Raw genomic sequence first — 20,840 nt, forward strand, 5'->3', positions numbered from 1 at the left:
CCGGCTCCTCCTTTTTAAAGACAGGAACTACATTATCCCTTCACCAGGCTTCTGAGGCCTCTCCTGTCATCCACGAGTTTGTAAGTATTATTCAATAATATTATTAGAGAAAAAGTACTTACAACTTGCATATTTAATAAAGACAAGCATATGTGACAGCTAAATTTTCTGGGAGATAGTTCATTTTTATGAATAGCTAGAAATTGAGATCATAATCAAATTTTAAACAAAGATACATAAACCCTAAGAAGCATTTATCCTTTCAAAACAACAATATTGATTGTAAAAGATATACTGGATAATCTAAAATGTAACCCCCAATATACCTTTTCACTGTATATTTACAGTGGTCTTGCAAAATTCTACTTGACCATTTATCCAAGAACAAAAAAACAGGAAAGTAAAATACATATTGTTTCATTATCAGCAATCAACATAATAAAGGGCAAATGATAAGATTTTGTGGTTGGGTTGTTAAATTCTCATGGCAATTTTGCAAGGCTGCCATAAAAAGATAGAGCCATCTAATTCAAAATGCCACATGAGGAATCTAGCTAATTCCGAACTATAAATATAGAACAACATTGTTTTGTATTAGCAACCAAATACATGCATAAAATACTATAAACAAATACTTACTGTACCATGGGAAATTGTAAGGAAACCATTTTTAACTGAGCATTTCCTTTTCTGCCATACTTTTCTGATTCTGGTTTAAAAAAAAAAAAAGACAAAGTGACTCAAGTTTATGTATAATTAGTATTAAAAGTGTATAGGCTCACAGGACTGCAGTTTTTTTCCCCAGTAACTGTCTAATGGTACATACCCATCACTTTTCTTATATAGGCTACCATTTCTTTCAGTGCCATGCTCTTTGTTTCCCTGAGGCTGATGTAAACTGTAAGCTGTACTCTGACGGATTTGAGAATCCTAAAGGATAGGGGAAAAAAGTATTAAAGTTTGCTAATCGAAGACAGTCCAAATGAAGTAAATATTTTTGCCCAAATTAGAGAATAGTATGAGGGGGTTCGTTTTTCCTGCCAGATGGAACAAAGGGAATTTAAAAAGCAGCCGGTATCACTACCCACTTCTGCCATAGCACAGAAGGGATTCCACTGAAAAAATAATGCAGCTTTAGCCCTGGTTTACACTACGAGTTTAGGTCGAATTTAGCAGCGTTACATCGATTTAACCCGGCACCCGTCCACACGACGAAGCCTTTTTTTCGAGGTAAAGGGCTCTTAAAATCGATTTCTGTACTCCTCCCCCGACGAGGGGATTAGCGCTGAAATCTATCTTGCCGGGTCAAATTTGGAGTAGTGTGGTTGCAATTCGATGGTATTGGCCTCCGGGAGCTATCCCAGAGTGCTCCATTGTGACTGCTCTGGACAGCGCTCTCAACTCAGACGCACTGGCCAGGTAGACAGGAAAAGGCCTGAGAACTTTTGAATCTCATTTCCTGTTTGGCCAGTGTGGCAATCTGCGGGTGAGTGCAGATCTCATCAGCAAAGGTGACCATGATGGAGTCCCAGAATTGCAAAAGAGCTCCAGCATGGACCGAACAGGAGGTATGGGATCTGATCGCTGGGGAGACGAATCCGTGCTATCAGAACATTTGAAAAAATCTCCAAGGGCATGAAGGACAGAGGCTATAACAGGGACCCGCAGCAATGCTGCGTGAAACTTAAGGAGCTGAGGCAAGCCTACCAAAAAACCAGAGAGGCAGACGGCTGCTCCGGGTCAGAGCCCCAGACATGCCGCTTCTATGATGAGCTGTATGCCATTCTAGGAGGTGCAGCCACCACTACCCCAACCCTGTGCTTTGACTCCGTCAATGGAGTAGCATGCAACAGGGATGCAGGTTTTGGGGACGAGGAGGAGGTGGTTGAAGATAGCTCACAGCAAGCAAGCGGAGAAACCGTTTTCCCAGACAGCCAGGAACTGTTTCTCATCCTGGACCTGGAGTCAGTACCCCCCGAATCCACCGAAGGCTGCCTCACGGACCCGCCAGGCAGAGAAGGGACCTCTATGAGCGTACCTTTGTAAATATTATACATAGTTTAAAAGCAAGCGTATTTAATGATTAATTTGCCCTGACATTCACGGCCAGTACAGCTACTGGAAAAGTCTGTTAACGTGTCGGGATGGAGCAGAAATCCTCCAGGGACATCTCCATAGAACTCTCCTGGATGTACTCCCAAAGCCTTTGCAAAAGGTTTCTGGGGAGGGCAGCCTTATTCCGTCCTCCGTGGTAGGACACTTTACCACGCCAGGCCAGTAGCGCGTAGTCTGGAATCATTGCATAACACAGCGTATGGTCCCAGTGTTTGATGGCATTCAAACAGCATCCATTCTTCATCTCTCCATGTTATCCTTAGGAGAGTGATATCATTCATGGTCACCTGGTTGAAATAGGGTGATTTTATTAAGGGGACATTCAGAGGTGCCCGTTCTTGCTGGGCTGTTTGCCTGAGGCTGAAAAGAAATGTTCCCCGCTGTTAGCCACATGGTGGGGAGAGGGGTGAAGCGATCATCCCAGATAATTGGGTGTGTGTGTGGGGGGGGGGGGGGGGGGATTAGTTGGGTTTGTGCTGCACGTTAACCTGAAAACCACAGCCCCTCCTTTTAAATTGCCAACCCATTTTAAATGGCCAACCCAATGGCTGCTTAGTATGGGAAATGAGGGCGCTGCTGTTTGAAACCATTCCCACATGTTATGAAGGTTAAAGAAGTCAAAAGACTGTGTCTTACCATGGCTGCCTGCAAGCCGAATTCTGTTGCCCGGCCCTGCGTGAGTGATCTCTCACACCAAACCGGCATACCCTCAATAAAAGGCAAAATGCGACCTTGTATCGAAAGCACATGTGCTATGTAATGTTAACAGCAAGGTTTACCATGAAGGACTCTACCCATTGTTCTGTAAAATGTGTCTTTTTAACTACCACTCTCCCTTTTTATTCCTCCACCAGCTGCAAATGTTTCAACACTCACACTATCTTCTCCTTCCCAGAGGCTAACGAAGATTAGAAGGCGAAAAAAACCACACTCGCGATGAAATGTTCTCTGAGCTCATGCAGTCCTCCCATGCTGAAAGAGCCCAGCAGAATGCGTGGAGGCAGACAATGTCAGAGTCCAGGAAAGCACAATATGAACGTGAGAACAGGTGGCGGGTGAAGATAATAAGAGGCGGGCTGAAGATGATAGGTGGTGGCAGCTTGGTGACAGAAGGCAAGAGGCGATGCTGAGGCTACTGGAGGAACAAACTGATATGCTCCGGCGTATGGTTGAGGTTCAGGAAAGGCAGCATGAGCAGAGATTGCTGCTCAGCCCCTGTGTAAACAACCGCCCTCCTCCCCAGGTTCCATAGTCTCCTCACCCAGATGCCCAAGAACGCAGTGAAGGGCTCCGGGCACCCAACCACTCCACCCCAGAGGACTGCCCAAGCAACAGAAAGCTGGCATTCAATAAGAGTTAAAGTGCAGTGTGGCCTTGTCCTTCCCTCCTCCCCCACCCCACCTGGTCCTTCCCTCCTCCCCCACCCCTATTTGTGTGATGAATTAATAAAGAATGCATGAATGTGAAGCAACAATGACTTTATTGCCTCTGCAAGTGGTGATCGAAGGGGGGAGGGAAAGGTGGTTAGCTTACAGGGAAGTAGAGTGAACCACGGGGCCGGGGGGGGAGCAGAGGGGAGGTTTCATCAAGGAGAAACAAACGGAACTTTCACACCATAGCCTGGCCAGTAATGAAACTGGTTTTCAAAGCTTCTCTGATGCGCACCGCGCCCTCCTGTACTCTGCTAACCGCCCTGGTGCCCAGCGGCCAGGCGATTTGCCTCAACCTCCCACCCTGCCATAAACGTCTCCCCGTTACTCTCACAGATATTGTGGAGCGCACAGCAAGCAGTAATAGCAATGGGAATATTGTTTTCACTGAGGTCTACCCAAGTCAGTAAACTGTGCCAGCGTGCTTTTAAACGTCCAAATGCACAGTCTACCACCATTTTGCACTTGCGCAGCCTATAGTTGAACAGCTCTTGATTACTGTCCAGGCTGCCTGTGTACGGCTTCATGAGCCATGGCATTAAGGAGTAGGCTGGGTCCCCACGGATAACTATAGGCATTTCAACATCCCCAACGGTTATTTTCTGGTCTGGGAAGAAAGTCCCTTGCGGCAGCTTTTGAAACAGACCAGAGTTCCTGAAGATGCGAGCGTCATGTGCCTTCCCACGCTGATGTTGGTGAAACGTCCCTTGTGATCCACCAGTGCTTGCAGCACCACTGAAAAGTACCCCTTTCGGTTTATGTACTCGCTGCCCTGGTGCTCCCCCCACAGTTAGGGAATCCCATTGCAGCAAAGCCATCCACTATGACCTGCACATTTCCCAGAGTCACTATCGTTGATATCAGCAGCTCTTTGATTGCACTGGCTACTTGGATCACAGCAGCCCCCACAGTAGATTTGCCCACTCCAAATTGATGCCCGACTGACCGGTAGCTGCTTGGGGTTGCAAGCTTCCACAGGACTATCACCACTCGCTTGTGAACTGTGAGGTTTGTTCTCATCTTGGTATTCTTGTGCTTCAGGGCAAGGGAAAGCAAGTCACAAAGTTCTATGAATGTGTCCTTATGCATGCGAAAGTTTTGCAGCCACTGGGAATCGTCCCAGACATGCAACACTATGCGCTCCCACCAGTCTGTGCTTGTTTCCCGGGCCCAGAATCGGCGTTCCACGGCATGAACCTGCCCCATTAACACCATGATGTCCACATTGCCGGGGCCTGTACTTTGAGAGAAGTCTGTGTCCATGTCCTCATCACCGCACTGCCGTCACCTCCTCACCTGGTTTTGCTTTTGCAATTTCTGGTTCTGCATATACTGCAGGACAATGCGCGTGGTGTTTACAGTGCTCATAATTGCCATGGTGATCTGAGTGGGCTTCACACTTGCTATGCTATGGCGTCTGCGCTTTAAAAAAAAAAAAAGGTGTGAAACGATTGTCTGCCGTTGTTCTGACGGAGGGAAGGGCGACTGACGACATGGCTTACAGGGAATTAAAATCAACAAAGGAGGTGGGTTTGCATCAAGGAGAAACACACACAACTGTCACACAGAATGGACCCCTCAAGGATTGAACTCAAAACCCTGGGTTTAGTAGGCCAATGCTCAAACTACTGAGCTATCCCTCCCCTCACTATTCACGGGGGGGAGGGAGGGGGAGCAAATTAATACAAATTAATACAAAACAAATCTGGTCTCTTGTTTTGATCCACTCCATCTCTCTTATACATCTTAGGCTGGCAGCAGACGGTGCAGTACGACTGCTAGCCATTGTCGTCTCCTGGGTGCTCGCCAGAAGATGGTGCAGTACGACTGCAGGCAGGACTGAATCTCCATGAGACGAAACTTAAAAAGAGAATGACCTGGAGTCAACTCCCATTTATGTCTAGGTGCCCCTGACTGACCTCACCGAGGTCGGCTAAAAGAGCACCCAGGAGACGACGATGATGGCCACCAGTCGTAATGCACTGTCTGCTGCCAAAATCAATGAGCTGCTGCTGTGTTGCAATGCAGTACCACGTCTGCCAGCACCCAGGAGACGTACGATGACAGTGAGCTGAGCGGGCTCCATGCTTGCCGTGGGGGGGCTCCATGCTTGCCGTGGTATGGCATCTGTACGGGTAACCCAGGAAAAAGGCTCAAAACGATTGTCTGCCGTTGCTTTCACGGGGGGGGGGGGGGGGGGTGGCTGACGACATGTACCCAGAACCACCTATGACAATGTTTTTGACCCATCAGGCATCAGAATATCAAACCAAAATTCCAATGGGCAGCGGCGGAGACTGTGGGAACTGTGAGATAGAAACCACAGTGAAACACTCTGGAAGTCGACGCTAGCCTCGGTACTGTGGATGCACTCTGACGAGTTAATGGTCTTAATGGTCTTAAATGGGGACACACAAAATTGACTATATAAAATCGATTTCTAAAAAATCGACTTCTATAAATTCGACCTAATTTCGTAGTGTAGACATACCCTTAGTCTCAGGCTTCAGCTGCATTAACTTTTTAGTGGATTCTCCACCAGACTGGTAAGGGAATAGCATGTGTTGCACAACCCCAGGCTGTCAATGCGCACATTCCCACCTCCTTAGAAAGCTCTCTGCAGGTAACCTCTTTTTTTTTTTTGGCTTCACCACCACCACTTAGGTTCCTTTTAACCTAAATCATAATCAAACAACAGGCTTTCCAATCTATGCAAAAATTCCTGGGTGTAAACCATCAAAGAATGCTGCTATCTGCAGGCCCAACTGCACCTTCTCATGGAAAAGCTCATAGGAGAAAAAAGGTTCCTCCATGGAGTCTCTTCCACATTGCCCAGCTTGGGTGCCCAGAGCGCACAGATCCATGGGAACCTTGACATTCCACTAGAAACATGCTTCAAGAGGCTTCCCCCCACCCACTACTGCTAGAGCTCAGAAGGGAGTCCACTGGGGGGCATGGCCCTTTCACAAATCAGGAACATCTGGACTTAAAAAGCACAACCTGCATGATTCCAAAGGGGCACTGCTTTCTACAAGTTCCTCAATTTCAATGGTACCAGGGCATGTATCCCAATTAGTAGAAATATGCAAAAGTGATTCTTAAAAGAATTGTTTCAACCAAACCACAGTGAATTTTTAGTTGATTCTGGACCTTCGGCTCTGAACGAAGTAGAATCCTGGCAAGGATCATACCTTTTTTTAATCCCCTTAGGAAAAAATATGTAGGAATGAGTTTGGCTCATGCATATCAACAACAGTCCGACAGCATGGATTTGCCTATTCATAAAAAAAAGCTCCCCTGTCTACCATTACAGTAAGCAATACACATCCAGTTATATATGGTGGAGGATTAAAGCATGGGAGGAAAAATGGAGAAGTGAAGCTCACCTAAATGAATCTCTGAGAATACCTAAGCATAAACCTGTTAAAAAGAATAAATTGAACATCTAAGAAATAAGCCTGTTAATTTAATAAATCCCTCATTTGTCTCAAATGTATTAAATGTACACCTGTACCCCGATAGAACGCGACCCAATATAACATGAATTCGGATATAACGCAGTAAAGCAGTGATCCGGGGGGGGGGGGGGGGGGCGGGGGGGCGTGCTGCGCACTCCGGTGGATCAAAGCAAGTTCAATATAACGCAGTTTCACGTATAACGTGGTAAGATTTTTTGGCTCCCGAGGACAGCGTTGTATCGAGGTAGAGGTGTATATACATTAAATACAGTGCTCCAAAGATTATGAATTTGGGAGGAGATCACGGTTTTATTTTATTTTTTTAATTAGGATTATTTTTGTATAGATGTGTTTATGCCAGACTATTTTATGCAGAACTATTTGTCTTGGCATATCCAACTGCCATGCATAAAAGTGGAACAGGGTTATGGGTTTTTTCCTCCCCCACCATTTTTTTCCCCCACCAGTGATCAAAGACTTGTGTACAAAGGTGTATCTAGCTAACCGGGTCTCCCAGCTGTCAAATGACAGCAAGCATGTGTCTGTCCCTGTGTGTCTCTGAGCTATCTGAGCTGTACCTTAGACATTGGATCTTCAGTCTGGCCCTGCTTTTGATACTTGGCCAGGAACAAATACATCAAGTCACAGACTTATAGGCTTTTAAAAAAAAAAAAAAAATCTCTTGTGTAGTTTAAAAATAATAATTCAAAATCATCCGCATACTGGTATTTATCTTTAGCTGTTTAACACTGAATGTGCCATAATGCGCTCTTAATATAGTCCATGCTATTTCTCTTAGGAGCTAAGAATCTATTATTTGTTATCTTTGTACTCAACTACTGTATATAAAAAGAGAAAGCCACTGACTTTAACCAGCTCTGTGGGCAGCTCTACACTCTCTGCCTTGCTCAGGACTCATTGTTCCTCCTACCTGTCTTGCAACTTCCCTCCCATCGCTCTGTCCCTGTCCTGAATGCGGAAATGCTACTCCTGAGAAGTTTAGAGGCACTGAAGGAGTTTAGTTTCAGCATTGTAGAACCTTAGCTCTCCCAGAAGCTGAAGCTCCCAGTTGTCCAACCTCCCCTTCCCCCGATTATCTTAAGGTTTCAGATGACCTCCAAGGCCAACAGTTAACTGGGGTTTCCACATACTTAGTATTTTGCTGCTTCTTTTTATTTTTTGCGGCTTCTTTGGAGTACTGTCTATTCCTTTCATCTGTTTACACCCAGTTTTATGTTTTGCCAAATCGGCAACCCAATAATACAACTTTACTGCTTTCCTCAGCTAAAGAAGAAGACACTTTAGATCATGTGCATTAGTACTAATAGACTATTTAAAAAACATTAGGAAAGTAAGACTAGGGGATGGGACACAGAGCTTGTTAAAACGTAGTCTAAGTCAATAGGGCCCAAAATGGTTACCATCTGACAGTTGTTCAGAGGCCTGTGACAACTAAGTTCATGGTCTCAGTCTAGTTCCTACTGGACTAGATTCCATATGACAATCACCAATATAAATTAGTATCTTTCTGGCCAGTCTCAGCATGCTTTCTCCATATGCAGAGCCCCTACTCTTTTAGCTTTGCTTTGCATATTCAGATGTACAAGGGTACAGATGGCACTGCAGGACCAGACCCAGTGACCTCATCAGAAGAGCACGATGTACCCCACCACTGTGAGGAAATGGGGAGTTCACTAGAGGATACAAGCCAAATCTAAAAAGGGGATATTGTCTTTTTTAAACATATGGCTGTTATCACAAAAAAGACCTTTTAAAGCATGCAAGACTCTGAAATTGTACCTTGTCCGCTTCAGCTCTGAAGAGCAGATATGTGCAGAAATAAGTGAGTCATTTTATTACCGCATATTTACAGTGAGTCACTTCTCTGACCATAACCACACTTTAGAGGAAGTAATTTATAGTGTTACAAAGACTTTCGTCTAAACCAAGTTGAACAGCATAGCAAACAAGTGACAGGCATTTTATTTGTAAGTGGAATAGTAAAAACATTGTCCTGTAGGAGTGTTCTGTGCCAACGAGAGAAACATGCTAGGATAATCCCATCTTCAATTTAAGAAGTCTAACTGCCTGAATGGAATACCACCAGAAAATAATTTGTATAATAAAATGGTGGAGAACACAAATTACAACTAGCCTGCTATGCATCTTTAGTGCAGAGTTATTTTTAACTTGTATCTATATTTCAAGAGACCTGAGAAGGGATTATTTTTATAAACACAAAGCAATGCTCTGTTAACATGAAAGAGATGATTAACTGCATTTATATTATCAATCCATCTCCATACACCAAAAAAAACCAAGAAAGGTCATTGTTAGCTCAAGCAACTGACCCATCTACAGCTGTGACTGACAGTGGGGTTTCAGCTAGTTACATCAATATATACACATTGCCTGTGAGTCAAATATGTCAGTCAATTTAGACTCTTCCATTGACTTCTGACTACAACACAAAGCTCTGCTCCTTTCTTCCCCACAGCTTTCCAAAAGCCCTATGTTTTCTGTGTTTCCTAGCATCACTCCCACTGGAGCCTTTGAGAGTTCACACCCTCTCTTCTATAATTCCTTATATTCTCCAATGAATCCCTCAAGCTTCCCAGCCTGCAGGAACCTCTTACAGCCAGCCCCTCTGAATTCACATATGGCATGGCTACCACAATCAATGGAGATTAAAGATGTATCCTACCTAGCACTGGCCTAGATAGGCCAGATTCCAGGAGAACTAGAGAGGGGTCTTTAGCTTACTGAACTCAATAAATACTGCATTACAGTTACCTTCAAACCTAACTTTTTAAGAAGTGAATGAATATAAAGTAATAAATTCATAGATTCCAAGGCCAGAAGGGACCATTGTGACCATCTAGTCTGACCTCCTCTACAACACAGAGAACTTCCCCAAAATAATTCCTAGAACACTTCTAGAAAAACACCCAATCTTGATTTTAAAATTGTAAATGATGGAGAATCCACTACAACCCTTAGTAAATTGTTCCAATGATTACTCTTACCATTAAGAATTTACATCTTATTTCCCATCTGAATTTGTCTATTCCACTTGTGGCCGTTGGATCATACTAAACCCCTCTCTGCTATACTGAAGAGCCCATTATTAAACATTTATTCCCTTTGCAGATACTTTATGGTCTGTAATCAAGTTACCCCCGTAAACCTCTCTATGTTATGCTAAATAGATTGAGCTCCTTGAGTCTATAAGGCAAGTTTTTTAATCCTTTAATCATTCTCATGGCTCTTCTCTGAACCCTCTCCCATTTATCAACATCCTTCTTGAATTGTGTGCACCAGAACTAGACAGAGTATTTCAGCAGTGCTTACACTGGCTCCAAATGTAGAGGGAAAGTAACCTCTCTACTCTTACTTAAGATTCCTGTTTATGCATCCCAGGATTGCATTAATTCTTTTGGCCACAGCACCACGCTGGGAGCTCATGTTCAGCTGATTAACCACAAGGACCCCCAAATTTTTTCCAGTCACTGCTTCCCAGGATAGAGTCTCCCATCCTGTAAGTATGGCCTACATTCTCTTTTCCTAGATGTATACAATTAGCCATATTAAAACACAACACAAGAACTAGAAGTCATCAAATGAAATTAATAGGCAGCAGGTTTAAAACAAACAAAAGGAAGGATTTCTTCACACAACGCACAGACAACCTGCAGAACTCTTTGCCAGAGGATGTTTTAAAGGCCAAGACTATAAAAGGGTTAAAAAAAAAAAAAAACACACGATAAATTCATGGAGGACAGGTCCATCAATGGCTATTAGCCAGGATGGCCAGGAATGGTGACCCTACCCTCTGTTTGCCAGAAGCAAGGAATGGGTGACAGGGGATGGATCACTTGATGATTACCTGATCTGTTCACTCCCTCTGAAGCACTTGGCATAGGCCACTGTTGGAAGACAGGATACTGAGATAGATGGACCTTTGGTCTGACCCAGTTTGGCCGTTCTTACGTTTTTCTACATGTTCTTATATATTGTTTGCTTGCACCCAGTTCACCAAATGTTCCAAATCGCTCTGTATCATCTATCTGTCCTCTTCATTATTTACCGTTCCCTCACTTTTTGTGTCATAGGCAAAATTTATCATTGATGATTTTATGTTTCTTCCAGGTCGCTGATAAATATGTTAAGTAGAGAGGCCCAAGCACTGATACCTTTGGGACTTCATTGGAAACACACCCACTTGATTATTCCCCATGTACAACTACATTTTAAGACTTATCAATTAGCCTAACTGATATAAAATTAACATGGAACACATTAAATCAGTCTAGTAAATGAATTACTGGTTTCCACTCACTAGAATCCTATAGCTATGTTGTAGTCTTGTTGCTTGCTAGTTTCAAGGTCAATATCTGAACTTATATGTATTCTACAATTTGAAAACACATTTAACATTTAAAAAAAAATAGAACTACCAAGCAAAGTGAACACACAAGCTGAATTCATTTTCAGTGACTAATTGAAAGGAAGTTGTGCTGCAAATCAAGTTTTGGGAAGTTGCATGTAAGGGGAAATGATGCATACAGTCACAACAGGTGTTCACCATGAATGTACGTAAAAACATAATAGGGACAATATACAACATTTCCATTAGTTCATTCATGAAATGGGTTAAAAACACCACACACACACACACAGCTCTTATGTAGACCAAATCAACCAACCGGATTTGATTTCCAACAAAAAGAAAGAATAGTCAGTTTTGAAATCTGTTTTGCACTAATACATTCTCTTTCCCCGTTAAAAACCTAATATCTTTTTGTGCAATTCAAAGAACACAAAGGAAAAGGGAAACAACTTTTGCATACAGACAAAACAAATACTTTTCAAGGAAAAATCCTGTTTCTTGAAATCTATATGGAAATCATGCAACGTACTATTTATAAAAAACACTGAAACACTTACTCTCCTAGACTTCGGTCACAAAAGGTAAATGCATTTTAGGAGGGAAAAAAAAATCGGTTACAGTACAAGAAATTACATTGTAATGAATTAGACTGAATAACAGTTTGTTGTACAGTAAGTTACTATCAAAACTGACTCGTTTCCCAGTGCTTAATGTTTTTCAAATAATTATATTACTTTTAATATCTTGCAGGAAAGTGGGCATGTCTATGCATAACACAGATTAGCAAAATAAAAGAATCATGCATTGTGAAATTAGCAGGACATTTTGTTTAAAGCTATTTTTTCACGTGTACTTTTAAACCTGACAAAATACTTAACAACATAGTCCCAAAAAATTTGTATTGGTATCACTGCCTTATTACTACTTCTAAGCACATACAAGTTTGTATTACCTTTTTTCAGTTTGTAACAATGTGCTCATCACATGCACTGGGAACATTAATACAAATACTAACAAGCACAAAAAGACACAAACTCAGAGAAACCACCTCCCAGATAGCAATGAAACTCAACCTGGCTCAGGCCATCTTCCTCAAGCAACAGCTTGAGTTAAAACTGAAGTCTTTTCAATTCGTAGTAAAGGGCAAAAGTCTCTGATCAAGGGGAGAAGCAAATTCCAGAGCCAAGGTACTCTCTGTCTCCACTAACAGACTACTTGCCCCCAGCTCCCCAGAACTTAAATCTGAGGACTGTTAGCAATTGTCCTCCAGTAAGTCACAAATATCAGGCTAGTATAGGGACCCAAACCATATGAAATTTTATACATTAAGGTCGACATCTGAAATTGCACCTCGAAACAAACTGGTATTGTTTATGGAACAGAGGTATAATGGGCACCACCCAAGAAGAACAGACATCATATAGTAAAGGAAGCAGGTACATTACGTATTAGCTGAGGTTTTCAAAGTGATCTTAAAGAACAGCAGGAAGCATAGCACACAGTGGTGGATTTGGAAGTAAAAATGGCTATGCTTGACTCGTGAGGATGGCTTTTCAGACTGATGATGAAAAAAAGCATTCAGCTACTACTGCCACCTTGGAGCCCGGCCATGGTGCAAGGATCCAGAAGGACCTCAGAACAAAAGGCAGACATAGCCCCTTCAAAGAGTTAATAAATATCTTCTCCAACCTGCAAGCACCACCTCTTTCTTGTTTGGACTGAGCTTCAGTGAACTCTTAGCCAAGGGAGTTCTACCTTGGCCAGGGGTGGAAAGTAGAGTTACCCAGCCCATCTGTGTCTAATGAAAAAAAGCTTATATCTGTGAGCCACTACAGTTCAAAGTGTCTTACCTTCTTCACCAATGGCAGCCTCAGATATACTTTAAATGAGAGATGACTGCATAAAACTGTAGAACCCCAAATAGAAAAGCACTCTGGACAAATGAGAAACTGCCCAAAACTCTTTTCTTGGAGCTCTCCAAGAGCTGAGCAATACAAACTTAACACCATCCACCCTTGCATATCAGTAGTATCTCACAGAAAACAGTATCCAAGACTGCCGAATGGTTTATAAGCATGACTCATAGATTCTATGGCCAAAAGGGACCATTTTGATCAGCTAGTCCGACTTCCTGCATAGCACAGGCCATAGAACTTCCCCAAATGAATTCCTGTTTGAACTAGAACATATCTTTTAGAAAAATGTCCAATCTTGATTTTAAAAATGGCCAGTGATGGAATATCTACTACAATCCTTGGTAAACTGTTCCAATGATTAATCAATAGTCATTCGGCCATGACTAGAACAAGAAGCAGCACAGCATCTGTACTAAGCCCAAATGTAAAGCCAGACTGAAAGAGGTCAAGGAAGCTACTAGTTATTCCACAACAACCTCCTCAATAATCTCTCCCCAAAAGAGAAGCTGAGACAGGCAAAAGTGCTATACTTGTCATTTTATTTATGGACCTGTGACAGATGGGGTAATTTTCTGCATATCCTTGGAAGACCTTATTGAATTAAGTTTAAGTATCTTTGGGGTCCACTGTTTTAAATGAATGGTTTATGTATGATCGTGTTGTATTCCATGGGGGCGGGGGGGACACCTGCCACACGTCCTTCAAGAACTAAAAACAGTAGGTGCTGATTAAAGCAAATCAGCCAAGTTGTATGCCCCTCTCCTGGGTGTGTTTGCATATACTAGTCCAAACTAGATCCTTCAGAGACCAACAGACAAAGAAAGGACTTTGGGATAAGTAGTTGGAGTTAAAATAGATTTAGGGCCTCCTTTCTGATCCAGCAACACTACAGGACCGTCCAGCCAAGGGAGCCACAATTCTTCAGGAATGACACCTTCCGGAGCCCGGAACTGCGGTGATCTTTGTTTAGCTTTTTAGCATATGTTTAGGTTCCTTTATTGTTTTTAATACGTTTTCTCTGTAATGTTTTCACTTAAAGAATAAATGTGCTTGCTTAGAAAGAGCTGCATGGTAACTTATAACTGTGGGCAGTTATGCCTGGCATACCAATGTACAGACACCGACCTGCTTAGGCAGTCTGGCTTGCTAGAATATCACAGTACAGGCAGGGAGATGTGCAGCCTTGAAAAACCCTGGTCAGGAGGGAGAGAGACACAGGTCTCTGCCCATGAGAGGTGATGGCTGAGGAGCCAGGAGCCTAAAGTGGGTGCCCTTGGTGGACCATGGAGAGGGGATACAGGTGTAATTGTCCTGAACTGTGACAGATCCAACAACTACTTGAAAGAAGAAAAGTGCCACTTTGTCTAAACAAGGGAAACCAATGATGATCTCAGCCAGTGGTAAACCCAATATTCCAGGCTAGATTATAATCAGCCACAAGAGGCATGGGTCCAAACCATAGGTTGCAGGCTGAAGCTCCCTCAGTATGTTTAGAACTTGACTGAGAAATCCTGGTTAAAACTCAGAAGACTGCATTTGTACTAATCAGATGAATAATTTAATCGATGGAACAGTTTAAGTGACTCAACATACTGACAGCTTTGAGAGGTGAAGTATTGCAGCAGAACTTCCAGCTCCATTGTTACTGTTGTAGATGAGGCATTTGGGGGTTTGGATTTATGTTAGTTAAAAATAATGTTACTGGTATTTGAGACTACATTTACTAGATAAGCTCTTTACTGCCTGGGTCTTATTGATATCAAAGTGCTTTCGTTCTCAGTTTGAGAAAGACCCACTCATCTACAGTTCATGGCACTGCCCAAACCACTCAAGCATTTTACAATACTAGAAAGAGACAAGCAGGGAAGTCCTTTTGCAAACTCTCACTAAAAGTCTGCAAGGATTCCTTCCTTTAAAAAAATTGTCATAAGCACTTAACATCAGCATCAAGACAAAGATTAATAATTTAACCAAAAACAAAGAATAGATTTATATTGCTGGTATAAATAATTGTTTGTACTTCAAATACTAACATTAAATTAGAATTGTATTTACAATGGGTATTTCAAAGTTAAATCACCTTATATGCTCACCTCTTTCTGCTCAACTTGGAGTGCTGATTTTAAAATATCTCTAAGCTGTATTAGTTGTTTCCTTTCCTCATCCTGTGCTTGTTTAATCTAGAGTACAGATGCAGACATGACAGAGGTTAAAAATTAATGTGTTACTATTTATATTAACACATTTCTTTACAGCTTGTTGCTTAACTGGTTCAGATTTCCTGACAAATGATCAACAAGAATGAAAATACCAGAGAGAAACAATAAGTTCCTTTACCCATATGCCTACAAAAAACTTGACAATGGTTTGGCTGCTGGTGTGCTGAGACCACTGCCTACATTGCTGTCTCACATTGTCTCACTGTTTACTTGTACTCCCCCGTGTCTCTGTCTCCATCTGCTTTTGTCTTATACTTTGACTGTAAGTTCTCTGGGACAGAGACTGTCTTTTTGTTCTATGTTCATACTGCACCTACCACAATATGGTCTTGGTCCATGACTAGTACTTCTACACATTACAGCAATACAAACAACAACAGTTTTATAATCTACTCAAAGTATTACTCAATAAGTCTGAATCAAAAAGATTAGATTTCTTTAATAAACACAAAATTTGAAAAAGCAGTATGGCAGACTGCTACTTACTGTGTGAAGATCAGTTGAGAGTGTTTCAATTGAAGGCTTGAGACTTTCAACTGCTTTCAGTCCATCCTGGAAGAAACTTTAAAAAAAAAAAAAAAGCAGAAAGGAAATAGTATTGTTAGAATTAATTTCTAATGCTCAAGCTATTTTGTTCTTTTCTGTTAAAAGCACTTTACTGAAGAAAGAGACATGGCAGAAGCTGGTAAACGTATATACACACAGACTCCATATACATAGAAGTGAGAGCCATGCAACGAATTATGAAAATTCAAACTGCAAGGCCACAGGATACATTCATTTCATGCACTTTGGACCAATTCACCTGCAAATCTGCCCACTAATCCATATTCTTGAAAACTCATTCTAACGTTCCAGCTCTCTGAACAGCTTTAAAAAAATCCCTGACATCAATTTAAAATCAACCTGCTCAAAAAGTTTTCCTCTTTCTCACTAAAAATATGCAATCTCTTCCCCGGCACCCCATCCCCCAGTTTTAGAACACTGACGGTTCTTCTGCATATAAAAACATCATGACTTTTAAAGTCTAGTGTCTCAGGATCTGATGGGAGCTTCCAATAGAAAGGAAGATCCCTCCGCTTCTCAAAGGAACCCAAGCAATCACTTATTGCCAAGCATTTGATAAGTATGTGCACAGACAGTTCGAATAACTATGATCGTGTTCCCTTATCCTTTCTATTCCAGTACTTTTTAATTAAATAAAAACATTCTGAACATTTTTAACATTTTCATGATTAAAAAATAGAGCAAACACACACACAGTTTGTTTACATTAAATATTACTCTGCAGTGTTTGCAACACAAATATTGCAGCATTGTGAACCACATGGCAAAAATATTATTTTCATTGCCCAAGTTCAATGAAATGCATAAAGTAGATGAATGACAAAGATTGTCAACAATGAAAGTGATTTTTGAGTATTACTAGTAGTACAGCAAAGAAAATTTACTTTTATACAACTTTATGGTATTCTTTTAAGAGAGAGGTTTATGGATCTAAACAGGTTGATAATGTCATTCACACTTCAGAATAGAGTTTATTGCTATATTATCAATCTGTCAAAAATAAATAGAGTAAAACAAGTCCTAGTATCCTGCAGTCTAATGAGGGCTTCTGAGTTTCTCATTATTGAAGTTCTCCATTCAGCTAGAAATAAAGTAAAGCCATTCTCTCAACACACTTTTATGCTATTGCTTACCCAATGTATTTTTAGAGAGAACAGAACTGACTTTGCTCATTGATAGATACACTCAGAAAGATTTCAAAGCCAGCAGGCCAATCTGTCTCGCTCCCTTCCATGGACAGATTACTAAACACGACAAGCGATTGTGTGGTGATTATGTGTTGCAGACGACAACATGCCACAATATTAGCTCAATCTAACACCTCATTTCATATTAAGTAATATAGCAACAAACCAGTAACTGATCTATTAGACCAAATCAATATGTCTAAAGTCTGCAGTGAAACATGTTCAGCTGAGTCTTAGATCTATTTTGAAGACACAGAAAAATATTTGTGGAAAAGTTATTGCCGCTACCAGTTTCCATGAAAATGCAAAATATTGTAACTATAGAATCTTTTCAAACAAAGAAACATAAAACTTACTTGCACTGTGCATGAAAATACTTGATCAGATTCTGAAGCAAGTCAACTCCTTTTTTAATCTTGATTTCATTGACTTTCAGAAGGTACTGTTAAAACAGTAATTCACAGAAGTAAAATTAATGAAAGATCAATTACTTTTTCATATTTGTGATTTATAGGAATGGTAATTTAAAATTTTTCAATTATATTTCAACAAGCTTTAACAACCACAACAGATTTCGAAAAGCTGAAAAAAATTTGACCATGTGGAAGAGAGACCTCAGGGCATCAACCAAACCTCAAACAACTGGTGTCAATGCCAAGTCTTGATATCCAATTAGGATACTCATCTGTTGCTAACTCAAACCGTTGCCCTTTAACTCTTGAGGCCTACTAAAAGTCAGATCACAAGAAGCATGAGGGAGACCTGGAGGGCCTTCAGGAAATCATCCTGTAACCAAACAGTGGCATCTAGATGCACATTCACAGTCAAGCCAGCCATGGTGCAAGCCCACGATACATCTATCTGGCAATAAACATGTTCATATGCCAGAAGGGATTTTCACACTGCACCCCCTCCCACACCCTGCACTCCCTCCCGCACCCCAACCCCCTGCCCAGCCCTACATTCATGGCCCTGCATGCAATTTCCCCACCCAGATGTGGCCCTCAGGCCAAAAAGTTTGCTCACCCCTGACCTAAACTGACATGTTCCTTCTGAAAGGTGTGGCAGAGTGGATAACAAAACTCTTATCTCAGAATGCTAGGTTCTATTCCTAGCTCTGACTGAAGTGACCTTTTGCAAGTTCTTAGTTATCTTCTCTGTGAAACTGGTAAATGATAGTTATTCCCACAAGTTATGAAACCTTGACTCAAAATAAGGGTTATGAAGGGCACAGAAATATCAACCGCATTCGGTGGACGAGCTAGGACCAAAAACTCATGGTCTCTGGGCTTGCAGTTTAATGCACCTTCCTCTAAGCCGTAAGGCATTTTAAGAAGGGAAAGGGGTCTCTCTCTCATTTTGCTTCTCCAAAATCATGTGAAGGCTGTAGCTCTTCAAATCATCGTGAGCTTCTGTAAAGTAGGGGTCAAATCACGTCACCCATAAGAAACGTGTGAGAACTGGCAATGCTGAACTTTACAACCACATATAGAGCCCTTCTTGTAACAGCTGAGTTGCTTCTTCTCTGACATTTCTTAAGAGAGCCTGGGAAGGAAGGAACTCAAGGAAAGCAAGAGATGCACACACACAAAATGCAGTGCTTCATTACCGAAAAAAATAAGGATTTTATTGCACAGCAAAGAAAACAAGCTATAATAAGGGCTGCAGAAATTCTGTAGGAATTTTTGAAGCATCACTAAAATTAAACTGAAATGCCAACAACTGGAGAATATATTATATCTTGCAAAATGAAAGCTTCAAAGTGGTATAGGTTTATTTAATTTATTTCTTCTTCCTTACCTATTCAAGATCATGAACCATGGAACGTTATTGTCTACAGGATATGGTTATGGAATATATTTAATCCTTTCTGTATGACTGAATACTCAAGCACAGCCTTCAGTGCTTCATTTTATTGTGCTTGTTCAAATGAAGCATTGAATGGATGAAAGCATCCAACCAGCTTCATACAAAGTACTTTCAGCTTTTTTAAAGTGAAGAGATTCAACTAAGCTTAAAAGCCCCAAGCTTGATCTCATCTACACCATTCTTTTTTCCTACAATTTTTCACTGTTGTAGCAACATCAGGAACATTATCCTATACAGCAGGTTCTTATGATGTGCTCATCTTCACAGTATTTGAGCTTCTCCTACATAGAACTAGTGAGGGCTTGAGGAAAGTGGAAAGCAGCAAATTTTTCAAGTGGGATTTTCAAAGCTGTCCGGAGGATTTGGACACCCATTTCCCTTTTAAAAGGAATGGAGGTCCAAATCCCCTTGCCAGCTGTGAAAAACTCAGTCTGAGGGTATGTCTACACTGGAAAGTTTCTGAGCCACAAGTTATATCACTTTTATTAAAACGCTGGAATTAAACCGCTGTTGCGTGTCCACACTGTGCTCCTTGTGATGCTGGAGCGCATCCACATCAGCACCTCTTGCAATGGCAAAGACAGCAGTGCATTGTGGTAGCTATCCCACTGTGCAACTGGCCACAGGCTGCTTTGGGAAGGGTTTCCAATGCCTCATGGGACAGTGTCAGCATCACATGATGCAGGTTTCCCAATCCCATTGTTCCATGGACATCCTAACTACATTGCCAGCTGCTTTTCAACTGAAGTGGGGGGTGGGGGAAAGAGTGTTTGACAGGGTGCATGTGTGTATGGAGGTGGGGGGGGAGAGAGACCGTGTGTTTTGGGGGACAGAGTGTGTCAGCATGCTGTCTTGTAAGTTCAGACAGCGTCAGGAAGCAACCAGCCCTGAGACAGGGGGAAGGGGAAACCCTGACATCAGCCCCCACCTCCCTCCCCGGGCTCTCTGCACAGCAATCACATGCACGCACGCACACACCTCTCTGCCTCTGCGTTCAAGAGCATGAGCGTTCCACAATAATGGTTTGCTTTGTATTACAGAGCAGATCAGGACAGCACGCAATGGCTGTCAGAAACAGTACTTTGAAAGGGATGGGGCACATGTCTCCAGGGCAGCCGAGTTCAAAACAATGAGCAAAGCGATCACTTGCAGCATTATGGGACAGCTCTGGAGGCCAAGTACAGTGCAGAAAACAATCAAGTGTCTACACTGGCAACAGAGCGCTGGAGCCTCTGCACAAATAGTCTTACGACTCTCGTCGAGGTGGGGTTTTTTTGCAGCGCTGCAACTGAGGAGTTTCTGCGCACAAAATGGCTTGGCAGTGTGTACACATCTGCAGCTTGAGCACTAAAAACTGCTTTACTATGCAGAAACTTGCCAGTGTACACCAGCCCTTAGACTCTGTATAGGAATACAGGGCTTTTCTAATGAATCCCCACAGTCACACCAGCATGTGGAATCAATTAGCTCCAACCAACACTAGAATCTAGAGCGGGGGTGGCCAAACCATGGTTCGCGAGCCGTATGCAGCTCTTTTACAATTAAAGTGCGGCTCGCAGAGTCCCACACGTCCCCTCCTTCTCCACCTACCAGACTGGGGGCGGGGGAGCTCAGGACCTCTGCCTTACAGTAGGTTGGTGAGATAGAGGCTTCTGACCAGTGGGAATGTGGGGGTCTCAGGACTTCAGC

The 20,840-nt window shown here is 42.2% G+C and overlaps 1 protein-coding gene across 6 annotated transcripts in view; it reads right to left on the bottom strand.

Moving 5' to 3' along the window:
* Nucleotides 1–20,840, bottom strand: part of ASAP2 (ArfGAP with SH3 domain, ankyrin repeat and PH domain 2) — a 163,725-nt gene that overhangs the window by 66,663 nt on the left and 76,222 nt on the right. For all 6 annotated transcript variants that reach the window (XM_008179899.4, XM_008179896.4, XM_065590132.1 and 3 more), the window contains 5 exons: nucleotides 17,639–17,724; nucleotides 16,015–16,090; nucleotides 15,403–15,489; nucleotides 827–930; nucleotides 640–709 (listed from right to left, as the gene is read on the bottom strand). In XM_008179899.4, coding sequence (XP_008178121.1) covers nucleotides 640–709; nucleotides 827–930; nucleotides 15,403–15,489; nucleotides 16,015–16,090; nucleotides 17,639–17,724 — 423 coding nt within the window. The remainder of the gene's footprint in view (nucleotides 1–639; nucleotides 710–826; nucleotides 931–15,402; nucleotides 15,490–16,014; nucleotides 16,091–17,638; nucleotides 17,725–20,840) is intronic.

Source organism: Chrysemys picta, chromosome 3, assembly GCF_011386835.1.
Source record: "Chrysemys picta bellii isolate R12L10 chromosome 3, ASM1138683v2, whole genome shotgun sequence".
Taxonomy (NCBI): Eukaryota; Metazoa; Chordata; order Testudines; family Emydidae; genus Chrysemys; species Chrysemys picta.